This window comes from Pseudorca crassidens, chromosome 10, assembly GCF_039906515.1.
Source record: "Pseudorca crassidens isolate mPseCra1 chromosome 10, mPseCra1.hap1, whole genome shotgun sequence".
Lineage (NCBI taxonomy): Eukaryota > Metazoa > Chordata > Mammalia > Artiodactyla > Delphinidae > Pseudorca > Pseudorca crassidens.
Genome location: NC_090305.1, coordinates 26,302,694 through 26,319,933, shown reverse-complemented (window position 1 = coordinate 26,319,933; position 17,240 = coordinate 26,302,694). Strand labels below are relative to the sequence as shown.

Here is a 17,240-nt window from a genome sequence, read left to right as displayed (position 1 = left end):
GCTATATCGTGAGTGCTGCCAGGGACAAGCATGAATACAAAGGACTTGAATAAAGAACCATACTCTTGGAGAACACTGATCACCCTCTTGCATTTGAAAAATTAAAATAATCAAGCTCTGTGCTTTTAAGAGTCAAAAGAAAGGGCTTTCATTTTGAACCTTCTGACCACTTCTTCCTTTCATAGGGAAATCTCAATTTGGTCCGAGAATAAATTGTCAACCAAGGGCTGGAACTTATCCAAAAATTTCCCCTTCCTTCTGCCTCTAAAATGATAAAATCATATATAATAATGCCACCCCCATCTCCAAACTCCGCAAACCTTTCACGTGCAGGAAGTTGAGGATGCTGGTGTTGGTGTCCAACAGGAGCAGCTGGCCTTTCTCTACCGTGACGTTGTCGCCCTCTTGTGGCAGTTGCCCGGGAAACCAGCTGTGAGCCCTGGACCACCTCCGGCACAACTGAAAGGGAAAGTTGCCCTGGAAAACAGGTTTTGTTATTTTGTTTTGTTTTGTTTTCAAGCAGGATAGTCTGGGTGATCCATCAGAACAGAAACTCCTTAAACTCAAATTAATTTAAATATAATTTTAAACATCTCCATAAAATTAGTCACCCTCGTACAACTAACTCAAAAAAGGGAAAATACGGAAGGGGCAAAGTCGTACTCAAAGTTCTTCTGTGTTCAGCCTCTGGAATTCTCCAGCGATATGCTGGTAACACTTTCTTACCTTTTTGCCCAAGAACAGGCCACCTTCTACCTAACAGATGGGGTCGATTCCATTTTTTATTTTTACAGACGTGTATTGAGTCTTGGACAAAAAGTCATAAATAGCCAGGAATAGAGAGAATTAACACATTCTGCTTGATGGGTGGCATTTTGCTTTACATAACTGGTACCACTTGTCACTGGCCCTACTGCCAAGTGTCCCTGTCTTACAGGAACATTCCTCTCTCCACGTGTTCAGATCCATCCTCCCACCCTGCCTCTTTTGATATTACTGATGCCTTTCCCTCTGTGTTTGGTGCATCCATGCTGGCAAAGTTTGTGCACAGGAAAAATGCCAGCTGACTTCCGATGACAACCCAGAACCTCTGAGGGAGGTGCCGGGAGTGGGACTGTGAGGCGCCTAGAGGAGGAAGCACCCTTGACTTCCCGCAGTCTCCCTCTCAGAGCTTTTGGCTTCCTGTTAATTTACAGTCACACTGAACTCACGTGGTTTTCAAACCAAGGATGTGAAAATCACAGAAAGCAGTATCTGGCTCATGCAAGAGGCAGAGAACAGGTTTAAATGTCCTGTGCAGCTATGGAACTGTAATTCTGATAAATGTAATGAAATCCTCTTGGACAAGGTGATTAGCTCAAGGTCATACAGATGACATGGGTATGCCTCTCTCCCAACAGTTCTTCTTCCCACACAGATTCCAACCTAATGCGAAGCCCCAGTTCCTATAAAACAACTGCCTAGAAAGTCCTCTTGTGAGATATCTGAGGCAGATGGGAGAAGATCGTGAAGAAGGGGAGGCATGTTTATAATACCAATAACTGCACCTCCACAGAGAACAATGCCCTGGAGTATTTCTGAGAGAGAAAATGGACAAATGTGTTGCCAGAAGTCAGTAGATTTTCCAGGTGTACTGACCCCCAGCTCACTAGTCCTGAGTTATATACTGAACCCGATCACCAACAAGACTTGGGGATAAGGAAAAGCAGGATCTTTTCATTTTCTGCATCTACAAAGGAGAAATAACTCAGTGACTCATCCCAGTTTAAGAGATGGAAAGGCATCAGGCACAGTGATAAGCAGTTCCAGCACCACAGGAAAAAAAGAACGTGTGGTAACCAAGCATCATTGTGAGCTGTATGAACCGTGACCACAGGATGACCATCCAAACACTCAAAAAGTGGGAGAGAAGTTTACCTCTCCACCTATTTCACACTGAAGCTAGGCATGGGGAGGTAAAATTACAGAAGGGGCTCCTCATACGACTAGACATTCTACCTTCCTATAATCCTTTAATTCACTCCCGCAGAATCCACAAAGAAAAAGGGGGGCCAATAGGAGGAAACTGGAGTGGAATAAAGTGGTGAGAAGATGGAAAAGACCAAAAGATGGTGAAAACAACTCCAGAGAAGGTGAACCAGATTATCTGTAAGTCAGCCCTGAGTCACTAAGACATGTGAAAAAGCCTGGATTTCTAGAAGGTCAGAGATGGAAAGAACTCCTATCCCTTTATTTTAAAGATGATGTTTCAGACAGGGTTTCTCAGCCTAGAGCTGTCTAAGGTGCAGATTCTCTCAATGCCACCAGGATGGAACCAAAAGCTCAGGAGGAGGGATCAGTTAGGAGACTGGAATTAACAAATACACACTACTATATATAAAACAAATAAACAACAAGGACCTACTATATAGCACAGGGAACTATATTCAGTATCTTGTAAAAACCTGTAATGGAAAAGAATCTGAAAAAGAATATATATATATATACCCAAATTACTTTGCTGTACACTTGAAACTAATACAACATAGTAAATCAACTATACTTCAATTTTTTTAAAAAAACTCTCAGTAGGTGGGACCAGGGATCTGTCATTTTAATCATCTCCTCAGTGGCACTTCTGCATCAAATTTTGAGGACCAATTCAAGGCAAGGGCTAGAGAAGAGGGAGATAGATCCAAAAAAGGAACTGGGAGGCTCCCTTCACACCAGGCCCTGAAGCTCAGGGAAGGCCAGCAAGGGTGTGTGGATGAGCCATGAGGAGGAGTGAAGAATTCAGCAGCTTCAGCAGCTTGACTTTTTCTGAGACGTGAGCCTCGTGTTCAGATCCAAGCCCAGCTACAGAACTACACAAAAAACCTGGGTTCATGACCCTCACAATGGGAAGATGTGGAACAACTAGACGATCAGGTAAAAGGAAGTCAGAGGAGGACTATTCGATGATGTCTTCCTGTAATTAACTTGAGAACCTTTCAAACCTCAAGGTTAGCACTGATACCTGTCATCTTAGCTCTGAGGGAACTTTAAAGACTTTCTCTCTGGCTCAGAAGCAGCTGTGTGTATCATTGGCTTCCTTCCCTGTGTTCTATCATCTTGGCCTGGCCAAAAGGCCTTTGAAAATTGCTATACTCAGGACCTTCAAGATGGCGGAGGAGTAAGACATGCAGATCACCTTCCTTCCCACAAATACATCAAAAATACATCTACGTGTGGAACAACTCCTACAGAACACCTATAGAATGCTGGCAGAAGACCTCAGACTTCCCAAAAGGCAAGAAACTCCCCATGCACCTGGGTAGGGCAAAAGAAAAAACAGACACAAAGGAGTATGGATGGGGGGCTTCCCTGGTGGCGCAGTGGTTGGGAGTCCTCCTGCCGATGCAGGGGAAACGGGTTTGTGCACCGGTCCGGGAAGATCCCACATGCTGCAGAGCGGCTAGGCCCGTGAGCCATGGCCACTCAGCCTGCATGTCCGGAGCCCGTGCACCATAGCGGGAGAGGCCACAACAGTGAGAGGCCCGCGTACCGCAAAAAAAAAAAAAAAGGATGGGACCTGCACCTCTGGGAGGGAGCTGTGAAGGAGGAAAGGTTTCCACATACTAGGGAGCCCCTTCACTGGTGGAAACGGGGTGGAGGTGGGGAGCTTCGGAGCCAAGGAGGAGAGCGCAGCAACAGGGGTGCAGAGAGCAGAGGCTTGTCTGCTCACCCTCGGGGGCAGGTGGGGGCTGGGAGCTGAGGCTCAAGCTTCAGAGGTCAGATCCTAGGGAGAGGACTGGGGTTGGCTGCATGAACACAGCCTGAAGGGGGCTAAATGAGAAGGATTCCAGGAAAAAGACTGGAACTGCCTAAGAGGCAAGAGACCATTGTTTCTGGGTGCGTGAGGAGAGGAGATTCAGAGCACCAGCTAAATGGGCTCCAGAGATGGGCAGGAGCCATGGCTATCAGCGTGGACACCAGAGACGGGCATGAGACACTAATGCTGCTGCTGCCGCCACCAAGAAGCCTGTGTGCGAGCACAGGTCACTATCCACACCTCCCCTCCCGGGAGCCTATGCAGCCCGCCACTGCCAGGGTCCCATGATCCAGGGACAACTTCCCCGGGAGAACACACGGTGCGCCTCAGGCTGTTGCAACATCATGCTGGCCTCTGCCACCACAGGCTCACCCCGTATTCCGTACCCCTCCCTGCCCCCGGCCTGAGTGAGGCAGAGCCCCCTAATCACCCGCTCCTTTAACCCCCTCCTGTCTGGGTGAAGAACAGATGCCAGAGGGTGATCTACACACAGAGGCGCAGCCAAATCCAAAGCTGAGCCCCGGGAGCTGTGAGAACAAAGAAGAGAAAGGGAAATCTCTCCCAGCAGCCTCAGGAGCAGCGGATTAAAGCTCCACAATCAACTTGATGTACCCTGCATCTGTGGAATACATGAATAGACAACGAATCATCCCAAACTTGAGGCAGTGGACTTGGAGAGCAACTGTAGATGTGGGGTTTGCTGTATGCAACTGACTAGATTCTGATTTATATGTTTATCTTAGTTTAGTTTTTAGTGCTTGTTATCATTGGTGGATTTGTTTATTGGTTTGGTTGCTCTCTTTTTTTATTTTTATTTTTTATTACTTTTTTATTTTAACATATATTTTTTAATTTTTTATTTTAATAACTTTATTTCTTTTATTTTATTTTTCTTTCTTTCTTTTTTGTCTCCCTTTTCTTCTGAGCTGTGTGGCTAACAGGGTCTTGGTGCTCTAGTCAGGTGTCAGGCCTGGGACTCTGAGGAGGGAGAGCTGAGTTCAGGACATTGGTCCACCAGAGACCTCCCGGCCCCACGTAATATCAGTCAGCGAGAGCTCTCCCAGAGATCTCCAACTCAACACTAAGGCCCTGCTCAACTCAACAACCAGCAAGCTCCAGTGCTGGACATCCCATGCCAAACAACTAGCAAGACAACAACACAATGCTACCCATTAGCACAGAGGCTGCCTAAAATCATACTAAGTTCACAGACACCCCAAAACACACCACCAGAAGCAGTCCTTCCCACCAGAAAGACAAGATTCAGGCTCATCCACCAGAACACAGGGATCAGTCCCCTCTACCAGGACACCTACATAATCCACTGAACCAACCTTAGCCACTGGGGGCAGACACCAAAAACAATGGGAACTATGAACCTGCAGCCTGCGAAAAGGAGACCCCAAACACAGTAAGTTAAGCAAAATGAGAAGACAGAGAAATATGCAGCAGATGAAGGAGCAAGGTAGAAACCCACCAGACCTAACAGATGAAGAGGAAACAGGCAGTCTACCTGAAAAAGAATTCAGAGCAATGATAGTAAAGATGATCCAAAATCTTGGAAAGAGAATGGAGAAAATACAAGAAACATTTAACAGGGACCGAGAAGAACTAAAGAGCAAACAAACAATGATGAACAACACAATAAATGAAATTAAAAATTCTCTAGAAGGAATCAATAGCAGAATAACTGAGGCAGAAGAACAGATAAGTGACCTGGAAGACAAAATAGTGGAAATAACTACCACAAAGCAGAATAAAGAAAAGGAATGAAAAGAATCGAGGACAGTCTCAGAGACCTCTGGGACAACATTAATTGCACCAACATTCGAATTATAGGGGTCCCAGAAGAAGAAGAGAAAAAGAAAGGGACTGAGAAAATATTTGAAGAGATTATAGTTGAAAACTTCCCTAATATGGGAAAGGAAATATTCAATCAAGTCCAGGAAGTGCAGAGAGTCCCATACAGGATAAATCCAGGGAGAAATATGCCAAAACACATACTAATCAAACTATCAAAAATTAAATACAAAGAAAAAATATTAAAAGCAGCAAGGGAGAAACAACAAATAACATACAAGGGAATCCCCATAAGGTTAACAGCTGATTTTTCAGCAGAAACTGAAAGCCAGAAGAGAGTGGCAGGACATATTTACAGTGATGAAGGGAAAAACCTACAACCAAGATTACTCTACCCAGCAAGGATCTCGTTCACATTCAACGGAGAAATTAAAACCTTTACAGACAAGCAAAAGCTAAGAGAATTCAGCACCACCAAACCAGCTTTACAACAACTGCTAAAGGAACTTCTCTAGGCAGAGAAAACAAGAGAAGGAAAACACCCACAATAACAAACCCAAAACAATTAAGAAAATGGGAAGAGGAAGATACATCTCAATAATTACCTTAAATGTAAATGGATTAAATGCTCCAACCAAAAGACACAGACTGGTTGAATGGATACAAAAACAAGACCCGTATAAATGCTGTCTACAAGACCCAGTTCAGTCCTAGCGACACATATAGACTGAAAGTGAGGGGATGGAAAAAGAGATTCCATGCAAATGGAAATCATGAGAAACCTGGAGGAGCAATTCTCATATCAGACAAAACAGACTTTAAAATGAAGACTATTATAAGAGACAAAGAAGGACACTACATAATGATCAAGGGATCGATCCAAGAAGAAGATATAACAATTATAAATATTTATGCACCCAAATAGGAGCACCTCAATACATAAGGCAAATACTAACAGCCATAAAGGGGGATATCAACAGTAACACATTCATAGTAGGGGACTTTAACACCCCACTTTCACCAATGGACCACCAAAATGAAAATAAATAAGGAAACACAAGCTTTAAATGATACATTAAACAAGATGGACTTAATTGATATTTATAGGACAGTCCATCCAAAAACAACAGATACACTTCCTTCTCAAGTGCTCATGGAACATTCTCCAGGATAGATCATACCTTGGGTCACAAATCAAGCCTTGGTAATTTAAGAAAATTGAAATCGTATCAAGTATCTTTTCTGACTACAGTGCTATGAGACTAGATATCAATTACAGGAAAAAAACTGTAAAAAATACAAACCCATGGAGGCTAAACAATACTCTACTAAATAACTAAGAGATCACTGAGGAAATCAAAGGGAAATCAAAAAGTACCTAGAAATAAATGACAATGAAAACAAGATGGCCCAAAACCTATGGGATGCAGCAAAAGAAGTTCTAAGAGGGAAGTTTATAGCAATATAATGTTACCTCAAGAAACAAGAAAAATCCCAAGCAACCTAACCTTACACCTAAAGCAATTAGAGAAAGAAGAACAAAAAATACCCAAAGTTAGCAGAAGGAAAGAAATCATAAGGATCAGATCAGAAATAAATGAAAAAGAAATGAAGGAAACGATAGCAAAGATCAATAAAACTAAAAGTTGCTTCTTTGAGAACATAAACAAAATTCATAAACCATTAGCCAGACTCATCAAAAAAAAAAGAGAGAAGATTCAAATCAGTAGAATCAGAAATGAAAAAGGAGAAGTAACAACTGACACTGCAGAAATACAAAGGACCATGAGAGATTACTACAAGCAACTCTATGCCAATAAAATGGACAACCTGGAAGAAATGGACAAATTCTTAGAAAAGCACAACCTTCTGAGACTGAACCAGGAAGAAATAGAAAATATAAGCAGACCAATCACAAGCACTAAAATTGAAACTGTGATTAAAAATCTTCCAACAAACAAAAGCCCAGGACCAGATGGCTTCACAGGTGAATTCTATCAAACATTTAGAGAAGAGCTAACACCCATCCTTCTCAAAACCTTCCAAAATGTAGCACAGGAAGGAACACTCCCAAACTCATTCTACAAGGCCACCATCACCCTGATACCAAAACCAGACAAAGATGTCACACACAAAAGAGAAAACGACAGGCCAGTATCACTGATGAACATAGATGTAAAAATCCTCAACAAAATACTAACAAACAAAATCCAGCAGAACATTCAAAGGATCATACACCATGATCAAGTGGGGTTTATCCCAGGAATGCAAGGATTCTTCAATACATGCAAATCAATCAATGTGATACACCATTTTAACAAATTGAAGGAGAAATATCATATGATAATCTCAATAGATGCAGAAAAAGCTTTCAACAAAATTCAACACCCAATTGTGTTAAAAAAAACTCTCCGGGCTTCCCTGGTGGCGCAGTGGTTGAGAATCTGCCTGCTAATGCAGGGGACACGGGTTCGAGCCCTGGTCTGGGAGGATCCCACATGCCACGGAGCAACTGGGCCCATGAGCCACAACTACTGAGCCTGCGTGCCTGGAGCCTGTGCTCCACAAGAGAGGCCGCGATAGTAAGAGGCCCGCGCACCGTGATGAAGAGTGGCCCCTGCAAGCCACAACTAGAGATAGCCCTTGCACAGAAACGAAGACGCAACACAGCAAACATAAATAAATAAATAAATAATAAACTCCTACCCCCAACATCTTCTTTAAAAAAAAAAAAACTCTCCAGAAAGTAGGCATAGAGGGAACTGACCTCAACATAATAAAGGCCATGTATGACAAAAACACGCTAACATCATTCTCAATGGGGAAAAACTGAAACCATTTCCACTAAAATCAGAACAAAACAAGGTTTCCCAACTCTCATCACTATTATTCAACATAGTTTTGGAAGTTTTAACCACAGCAATCAGAGAAGAAAAAGAAATAGAAGGAATCCAAATCTGAAAAGAAGAAGTAAAGCTGTCACTGTTTGCAGATGACATGATACTATACATAAAGAATCCTAAAGATCCCACCAGAAAACTGCTAGAGCTAATCAATGAACTTTGTAAAGTAGCAGGATACAACATAAATGCACAGAAATCTCTTGCATTCCCATATACTTATGATGAAAAATCTGAAAGAGAAATTAAGAAAACCCTCCCATTAACCACGGCAACAAAAAGAATAAAATACCTAGGAATAAACCTACCTAAGGAGACAAAAGACCTGTATGCAGAAAACTATAAGACACTGATGAAAGAAATTAAAATGATACAAACAGATGAAGAGATATACCATGTTCTTGGATCGGAAGAATCAACATTGTGAAAATGACTATACTACCCAAAGCAATCTACAGATCCATTGCAATCCCTATCAAACTACCAATGTCATTTTTCACAGAACTAGAACAAAAAATTTCACAATTTATATGGAAACACAAAGGACCCCAAATAGTCAAAGCAATCGTGAGAAAGAAAAATGGAGCTGGAGGAATCAGGCTCCCTGACTTCAGACCATACTACAAAGCTACAGTAATCAAGATAGTATGGTACTGGCACAAAAACAGAAATATAGATCAATGGAACAGGATAGAAAGCCCAGAGATAAACCCACACACATATGGTCACCTTATCTTTGATAAAGGAGGCAAGAATATACAAGGGAGAAAAGACAGCCTCTTCAATAAATGGTGCTGGGAAAACTGGACAGCAACATGTAAAAGAAAGAAATTAAAACACTCCCTAACACCATACACAAAAATAAACTCAAAATGGATTAAACACCTAAATGTAAGGCCAGACAGTATCAAACTCTTAGAGGAAAACATAGGCAGAACACTCTACGACATAAATCACAGCAAGATCCTTTTTCACCCACCTCCTAGAGAAATGGAAATAAAAACAAAAATAAACAAATGGGACCTAATGAAACTTCAAAGCTTTTGCACAGCAAAGGAAACCATAAACAAGACCAAAAGACAACCCTCAGAATGGGAGAAAATATTTGCAAACGAAGCAACTGACAAAGGATTAATCTCCAAACTATACAAGCAGCTCATGCAGCTCAATACCAAAAAAACAAACAACCCAATCCAAAAATGGGCAGAAGACCTAAATAGACATTTCTCCAAAGAAGATAAACAGATTGCCAACGAACACATGAAAGGATGCTCAACATCACTAGTCATTAGGGAAATGCAAATCAAAACTACAATGAGGTATCACCTCACACCAGTCAGAATGGCCATCATCAAAAAATCTACAAACAAGAAACGCTGGAGAGGGTGTGCAGAAAAGGGAACCCTCTTGCACTGTTGGTGCAGCAGTTGGTGGGAATGTAAATTGATACAGCCACTACGGAGAACAGTATGGAGGTTCCTTAAAAAACTACAAATAGAACTACCATATGACCCAGCAATCCCACTACTGGGCATATACACTGAAAAAAACATAATTCAAAAAGAGTCATGTACCGCAATGTTCATTGAAGCACTATTTACAATAGCCAGGACATGGAAGCAACTTAAGTGTCCACTGACAGATGAATGGATAAAGAAGATGTGGCACATATATACAATGGAATATTACTCAGGAATGAAATTGGAGTTATCTGTAGTCAGGTGGATGGACCGAGAGTCTGTCATACAGAGTGAAGTAAGTCAGAAAGAGAAAAACAAATACCATATGCTAACACATATATATGGAATCTAAAAAAAAAAAATGGTTCTGATGAACCTAGTGGCAGGACAGGAATAAAGACGCAGACATAGAGAATGGACTTGAGGACATGGGGAGGGGGAAGGGTAAGCTTAGACGAAGTGAGAGAGTAGCATGGATATATATACACTACCAAATGTAAAATAGATAGCTAGTGGGAAGCAGCAGCATAGCACAGGGAGATCAGCTCATTGCTTTTTGACCATCTAGAGTGGTGGGACAGGGAGGGTGGGAGGGAGACGCAAGAGGGAGGGTAATGGGGGATATATGTATACATAAAGCTGATTCACTTTGTTATACAGCATCAACTAACACACCAATGTAAAGCAGTTATACTCCAATAAAGATGTAAAAAAAAGAACTATACTTAGCCCCAACCCAGCAGGTGGGAAGGTCAAATATTGTTATATCCTCTTTACAGCTGAGGAAACAGTGTCCTCTTTACAGCTGAGGAAACAAAGGCTCAAAGAGTTTAAAGGTTGTGCTAAAGGCCGTGGAGGTGAAGACAGCCTGGGCCCAGCCAAGCAAGTTCCTACCTCGGGTCTTCCCGCTCACATGGCCTCTCTTGGGACGCTCTCAGCCAAAATATCTGCAAGGCACACTCCCTTACTTCATTCAGGTCTCTGCTCAAACAACACTTCCTTCTCTGTCTCCTTATTAAAATGCTATGTCCCATCACTCCTTCACCCTAATACTGCTTCATCCTTGTATTAGACCATATCATTCCTTGTGTATTTATCATCCATTGAGCTTATTACTCAAATGAAAAACAGGGACTTTGTTTTGGTCATTGCTATATCCCCAACCCCCTAAAAAGTGTCCGACACATAGTTAAGTGGAAAATAAAAATTGATGAAATGATTTAAGTGAATCATCCACCTGCAAATTCCACACGCATTTATAGATATCGCACATACACATAAGCATACGTGCCTTCTTTATACATAGGTGAGCAAATAAGTGATAAGGTCTAAAATTACTTAAAAATGTTATGTTCCCTAGGTCTCTTGATCCATTGAGTTTGGCCCACATCCTTTCCCACTCCTTTCTGTGTTTTCAAACTCTATGTAAACTTAAAACCAAACAAGGGTAAATGTATCAAAATTAAAACCAGAGACTCAGATTCAATCTCCCTATGAAATCTTCCACTGATTTTTTCTTTCACCTTAAGTCTCTTTATTGAATGTGGTACTTTTCAAATGGTTATCAATGGTAAGCATTAAATTTCAAAAGATCTAAGCTTCCCTCTGCCCAAAGCTTTTCCTTATCATAATAAAGGTATCCTGAAATTATATTAAATGTATCAATGATTCATGCCTATTACAAAACAGTGACTAAATGCTAAAAGTAAAAAATTCCTAAACTTTTAGCAAAATTTTTTCCTAAAAAATTAATGCATCCTCAACTGTCCAACAGCACCTAGGGAAGTAGAAGAGTCAAATATCTCCATGATTTCAAGTTATCAGGGAATTCATGGTTACACGTGTGCCGCCATAAGAATTGTAGCTCTACATTTTCATAGTTGACACAATGGTAGTATAATTCTATTCCACAGGCCTCCCAGAGCAATAACCCCATGAGACAGAGGAGGTGGCCCACTTTCCAACATCTTTATCCTTCAGTTCCTTCAATTTGATCCAATCAAGCAAACAAGAATGCTGACAGCATCACTAAAAAGACTTCTTGTCCATATATTCAAAAGCCTCTCAATTGATACCAATGTAATGTTTTGGTGCAAGCCATGCTCTGCATCACCAACTCAGCTCCCAGGTCAACGCAAGTTTCACTTTCACCAAATAACAGGTCTTTCCACCACAGTCCCCAAGGTGTTCAGCTTTTAGCTCTAGTTTTCTTCTTCCAGATAAACAAATCACTCATTCCCATTCTGCAGATGAAGAAAATCATCTCCCTATGGGCATATGGGGGTGGAGTAAAAATAGACTTGGGAACTATCCAGAACACACCCTCATTTTTACCTTAGAACATACAGCCCCAAATAAACCAAAAGAGAAACCAAAAAACAAAACAAAACACAAGCAAAAACTTTTCTGGCTCAGCGAGAAGCTTATGCAATTTGTTTTCTTCTTACAGCTTGTCAGCACTTCTCTGAACTTCAGGAATGTGCAGTGTCTGCAAATCTTACATGTCACCTTAAATGTACTTGCAGTACCACCAGAGTTATCTTGAAAGAAAGCACTGATCAGCAAGGTGGAACACCAGGCAAAGCAAAGACCTATTTGCAAGCATCTGTGTTAAGTCAGGGCTGTGGAGAAGGTAGAGTGTGGGGGTCTTTCTAGTCACAGTGCCTCCTAGATGACAAAGATAAGGAGGAACTATTTTGACACCTCCCCAGAATGCCTGCTTCAGCAAACAAGCCCTGGAAATAGGAAAAGCCGGGTCCCTGTCACCAACGCTCTCTCCACCCTTTACACTGCTCTGTTTTCTCCAAAGAACTTATCATCACCGAAACATTGTGTATTGTTTATAGTCAGTCAAGTCCCAGTGGAATGTAAGCTTCATGAGAGTTTCTTGGTTTTCTGCTGTATCCCAGTACCTACAACAATGCCTGGCCACATGGTCGGTACCCCCAAAAATGTGTTTGAATGAATAGTCAACACTTGTGGGCTCATAATCACTATGCCATAATTCAAAGTGTTGTTTTAATAACTAAAAGAATTTGATATGACACTGCAATTTTTTTTACTTTTTTCAGTGCTCTTTTACATAGAAATGTTTTTAATTCTTATGAAACCAAATGTATTGATCTTTTTTTTGTAACATTCTCCATTCTTTTACACATAAGACTCCCTTCTTTCATTCTGACACAAATAGCACTTATATGTTCTTCTTGATTTGTAGGGTTTTATATTCGCATGTTAATGCTCAACTAATTTAGAGTTTACGTTGGTGGGAAGTTTTCCATTTTTCCTTATTTTTTATCTTTGCTTTGTTCCCCCCACCCCAAATATAATGAAATGTCTTCATACCATTTATTAAACAATAGAGTCTTGGCTATTTTCATAATTGTATTATAATGTTGGGTGATATTTAGCATGTTGGCCAGTTAAAATCCTAAACCCTTCCTGTATGAGCTAGTGCAAAGGTATTTCTTTTAGATACATGTAACTTCATCCTTGTTCTTAAGGTGCTCATGTTATCCCTGAAAAAAAGACAAATAGCCAGGTAATTAATATAAAGTGTGATTAATTCAATAATTGAAGGCATAAGCAAGGTACTATGTGAGTTCAGAAAATTAGATGGCTAACTCTGGTAGAGACCACCTTACAGATGAAAGCCTGTGCATTAATTACTTTTCTTTTTTTCAATCTGGACACTACACATGAATCAACACAGGCTGAGATTACTGCAGCTGATTATAAAACCCAAAAATGCTCATTGTAGGAAAAGTCAACCATCTACAAATCCAGGATTACGAATAGAGCCCCTGACCTCTAATCCAATAACTCCTTAGGGAACAAAAAGGAAATTAAATTAGTTTGGCATAATTTGTTCTTACCGGGCTCATGCTGGCTCTAAGTGATCACTTTCTTTTCTCGGTGACTATAAACCCTTCACGATGATGAGATAACATGAGAAAGTCCCCCTCTGTTGCCCGGCACATTGACTACTCAAGGAAATGTCAGTAACGCCTGCTGCCAGCCACATGGGCCCAATTCACATTTATGCTTTGTCCCTGTTAGAAAACCTGGCAGTTCACTAGCTTCTCTCTCCCTTCTGTGCACATCCTATACGCCATGATTTCTCTAAGAATATTGATGTTAGCTCAGTGCTTTATCCATGTAAGTTATTTTAGCACTCCTGAGCTTCAGGAACTAGTACAGTCTGCAAACAGAACAAATTTACAGAAACTTTCCTCATCTTCTCTTCCATTCAAAGCTTCAAATCTCCTCGGATAATGTCTCTTCTGAATTATAAGCCTGAAGATCATTCCACGACCCAGCGCCTCCAATGTCCCAGGCACAGTGCTAGACATTTGACTTCTGGTATCACTAATCCTCACAAGTGAAAAACTTATGCATTACCCTCTCTACTTGAAATTTTTTTAATGTGAAATTTTAAAATTTACTCATAATGACTAACATTTTTGAGTGCACTTAACAGTATAATACATATATACATTGTACTTATGTAATACATATGTACATACATATATACATTATCTGTATATGCATAACTGAATCACTTTGCTGTACAGCATAAATTAACACCACATTGTAAATCAACTATACTTCAATAAAATTTTCAAAAAACAGGTATTTTCTTAGTCATCACAGGCACTTTTCAGCCTCCTTGCCTGGAACTATGGAGCAGATGGATCTCTGGATTCAACAAATATTTATTGAGCACAAAATAAAACAAATCCCTGATCTCAGGGAGCTTATATCTTAGGGAGATAAAGTTAAATAAATAAAACAAATAATGTGCTCTGAAAAGAAAAAGCAGGGGGAAGTGCAGCAGAAGTGTCAGAGTGGGAGGAGCTATTTCATATGGAGTGATCAGGGACCAGCCCCTCCGATAAAGGATCGGAGCAGAGGTGGATGGAGTGTGAGCCAGAGGTACTCTGAGAAATGAGATGTGTGAAATGCTGCAGGCTCAGCAAGGAGCCCAGAGAGGGCAGCCGGGCCCAGAGGCAGGAAGGCTGCACAGCTCTTCAGTCTTCCTGCTGAAGCAGCAGGACATTCATTGACGTTTCTCACTGCCTGAAGACTTCAAGTTCTCCACATGTCATAGAGAAAAGGATCAAGTAAAACATTCAGTAGTCTATAACAGGGTCAGCAAACTACAGCCGAAATCTGACCCACCCATTGTATTGATAAATAAAGTTTTATTGGAACATCGGTTCAACCATTCACTTACATATTGCTGAAGGCTGCTTTCCATTTGTGACAGGGACTCTATGGCCCACCAAAGCTAAAATATCCTACCTGGCTCTTTACAGAAAAAATTTGCTTACTCCTGGTATATTATAATTTATACAATCAGTATAAGAGTAAGAATTGATATTGTCCAAGTACCTATAATATGCTTAGTACACTACATCTACATTCCATCAATACTGAAATATATTCAAAATAGAACTTCCTACGATTAAAAATAAATAATTATAATACAACTACCTAAGAGTCTGCAGACTGGCAAGCAAAAGGTTATATATTGAAATACTGAAAACTGGTTCAATTCTCCTCATTTTCCAGTGAGCAATAAGCCAGGTCTCTGAAGGCTACACAAAGGCAGGTGGAAGTGATGGTGCGTGTGTGTGTGTGTGTGTGTGTGTGTGTGACCCAGGCGTGCACACATACACATATACAGTCAAATCGGAAAACTGACATATACACGCTAGCCTTTTCTGCAGAGCTGACACACTGCCGTTTAACCAGCAAGCACAGAGCACGTTTTTCTGTTCCCAGTCACTAGTAAGAGACAAGGTTAACATTTTAAGTGATGGACTACAGCGTGTTATTTCCCCATGCAATGGACCCGTGACTGCACCGCCTTAGAAAACACTTAATTTCAGTGATTGAATACACGGGAGCTCACTTTCCCTGCTATGAACCTTTGACAGCTTCTCAGTTTCATGTACCAGGGGAACCTTTTTTTTTTCCTCCTTTTCTTTTTCCCTCCCCTTTATACCTGAAGGGAAGCAAAATGAATATGTGGTGGCAGAGAGAAAAAGAGGAAGCCTAGAGAATGAAAACTGGTTTGTAAGCATCAGTGTACTTTACAAAAGCCGTATTCACTGCCATCTGCTCTAATTACTTTTAATGTTTGGGCTACCATCTTCATACAGTAGAAATAATGATCTCCTCAAGGGCAAAAAAAAAAAATTTTTTTTACAGAAACAAACAAAAGTTGATTGCATTTAGCTCCCAGGCTAAAGAAGCATCAAGCTACTTTGTAGTGAACAATCAATTAGGAAAGTGGATAGGTCTCCAATGAACACAAACAAATTGGGTCTTCTTCATGGTTCCATCCCCCTTCCTCCTTTTCCCACCTCTTTGGAGGAATCATGCCCACAGCTCACAGAGGTCAAGGAGATGCCCAGCCACATTTCTAGGTCTGAGGCTACACCACACCAATTCCTTACATTTGGATCAGAACCAAAGCCAAGTCTTCTCCCCATCTTTGTGCTGGCATTAGACATGTCCAGTTTCAAGAAACACTGAATATAGAGATAGGTATTCTACCAAGAGTACAAATCCTCTCTTCTGGGGTAAGTTCCTCAGAGCCCACCACAGACCTGAACCCCTCATTGGAAGCTAGAACTAAAACAGCCTCATTAAAGCCTTCAGGAATGGAAATGATCCAGAATGGGTCCCTTCCTTGGCACTCCAGGAGAACTCAGGACTCAGCAAAATATGTGGAGTTCAGAAAAACATGGAACAGATGACTGCAATGCCAGCAGAACGCTGACTTTCACAAAGACTGTCTAGGGATCTTCTCAAATCCCCAAATTCAAGCATACTACCTGTATTAAGAATTCTGAGATGCCCCCCAGGATTCCTGCCCCCTGGTGTACATGCCCTGGATACTCCCCTCCCCTGTAGTACAAACAGAGCTACTGAATATGATGGGATCTCACTCCCATAATTAGGTTACATCACATGGCTATGGTGAAGGAATTTTTCAGCTATAATTAAGTTCAGAAATCAGTTGACTTTGGGTTAATCAAAAGGGGGATAGACATCTCTTGTTTAGGTGAGCTCTTAAAAGAGAGATTCCTCCACTGACCTTGAAGGAGCAAACTGCCATGTTATGGAGAGGACCCAAGAGCAGCCTCTAGGACCCAAAATGGTCCCTGGCCAACAGCCAACAAGAAAATGAGGTCTTCATCCTACAGCTGACAGAAATTGACTTCGGCCAACAACTTGAATGAGACTGGAGGAAGACCCTGAGCTCCGATGAGGATGTAG

General features: G+C 41.2%; 1 protein-coding gene across 1 annotated transcript in view; it reads right to left on the bottom strand.

Annotated features, from left to right (window-relative positions):
- Positions 1-17,240, bottom strand: part of PKHD1 (PKHD1 ciliary IPT domain containing fibrocystin/polyductin) — a 425,823-nt gene that overhangs the window by 292,575 nt on the left and 116,008 nt on the right. The window contains exon 35 of the mRNA XM_067755820.1: positions 321-477. Coding sequence (XP_067611921.1) covers positions 321-477 — 157 coding nt within the window. The remainder of the gene's footprint in view (positions 1-320; positions 478-17,240) is intronic.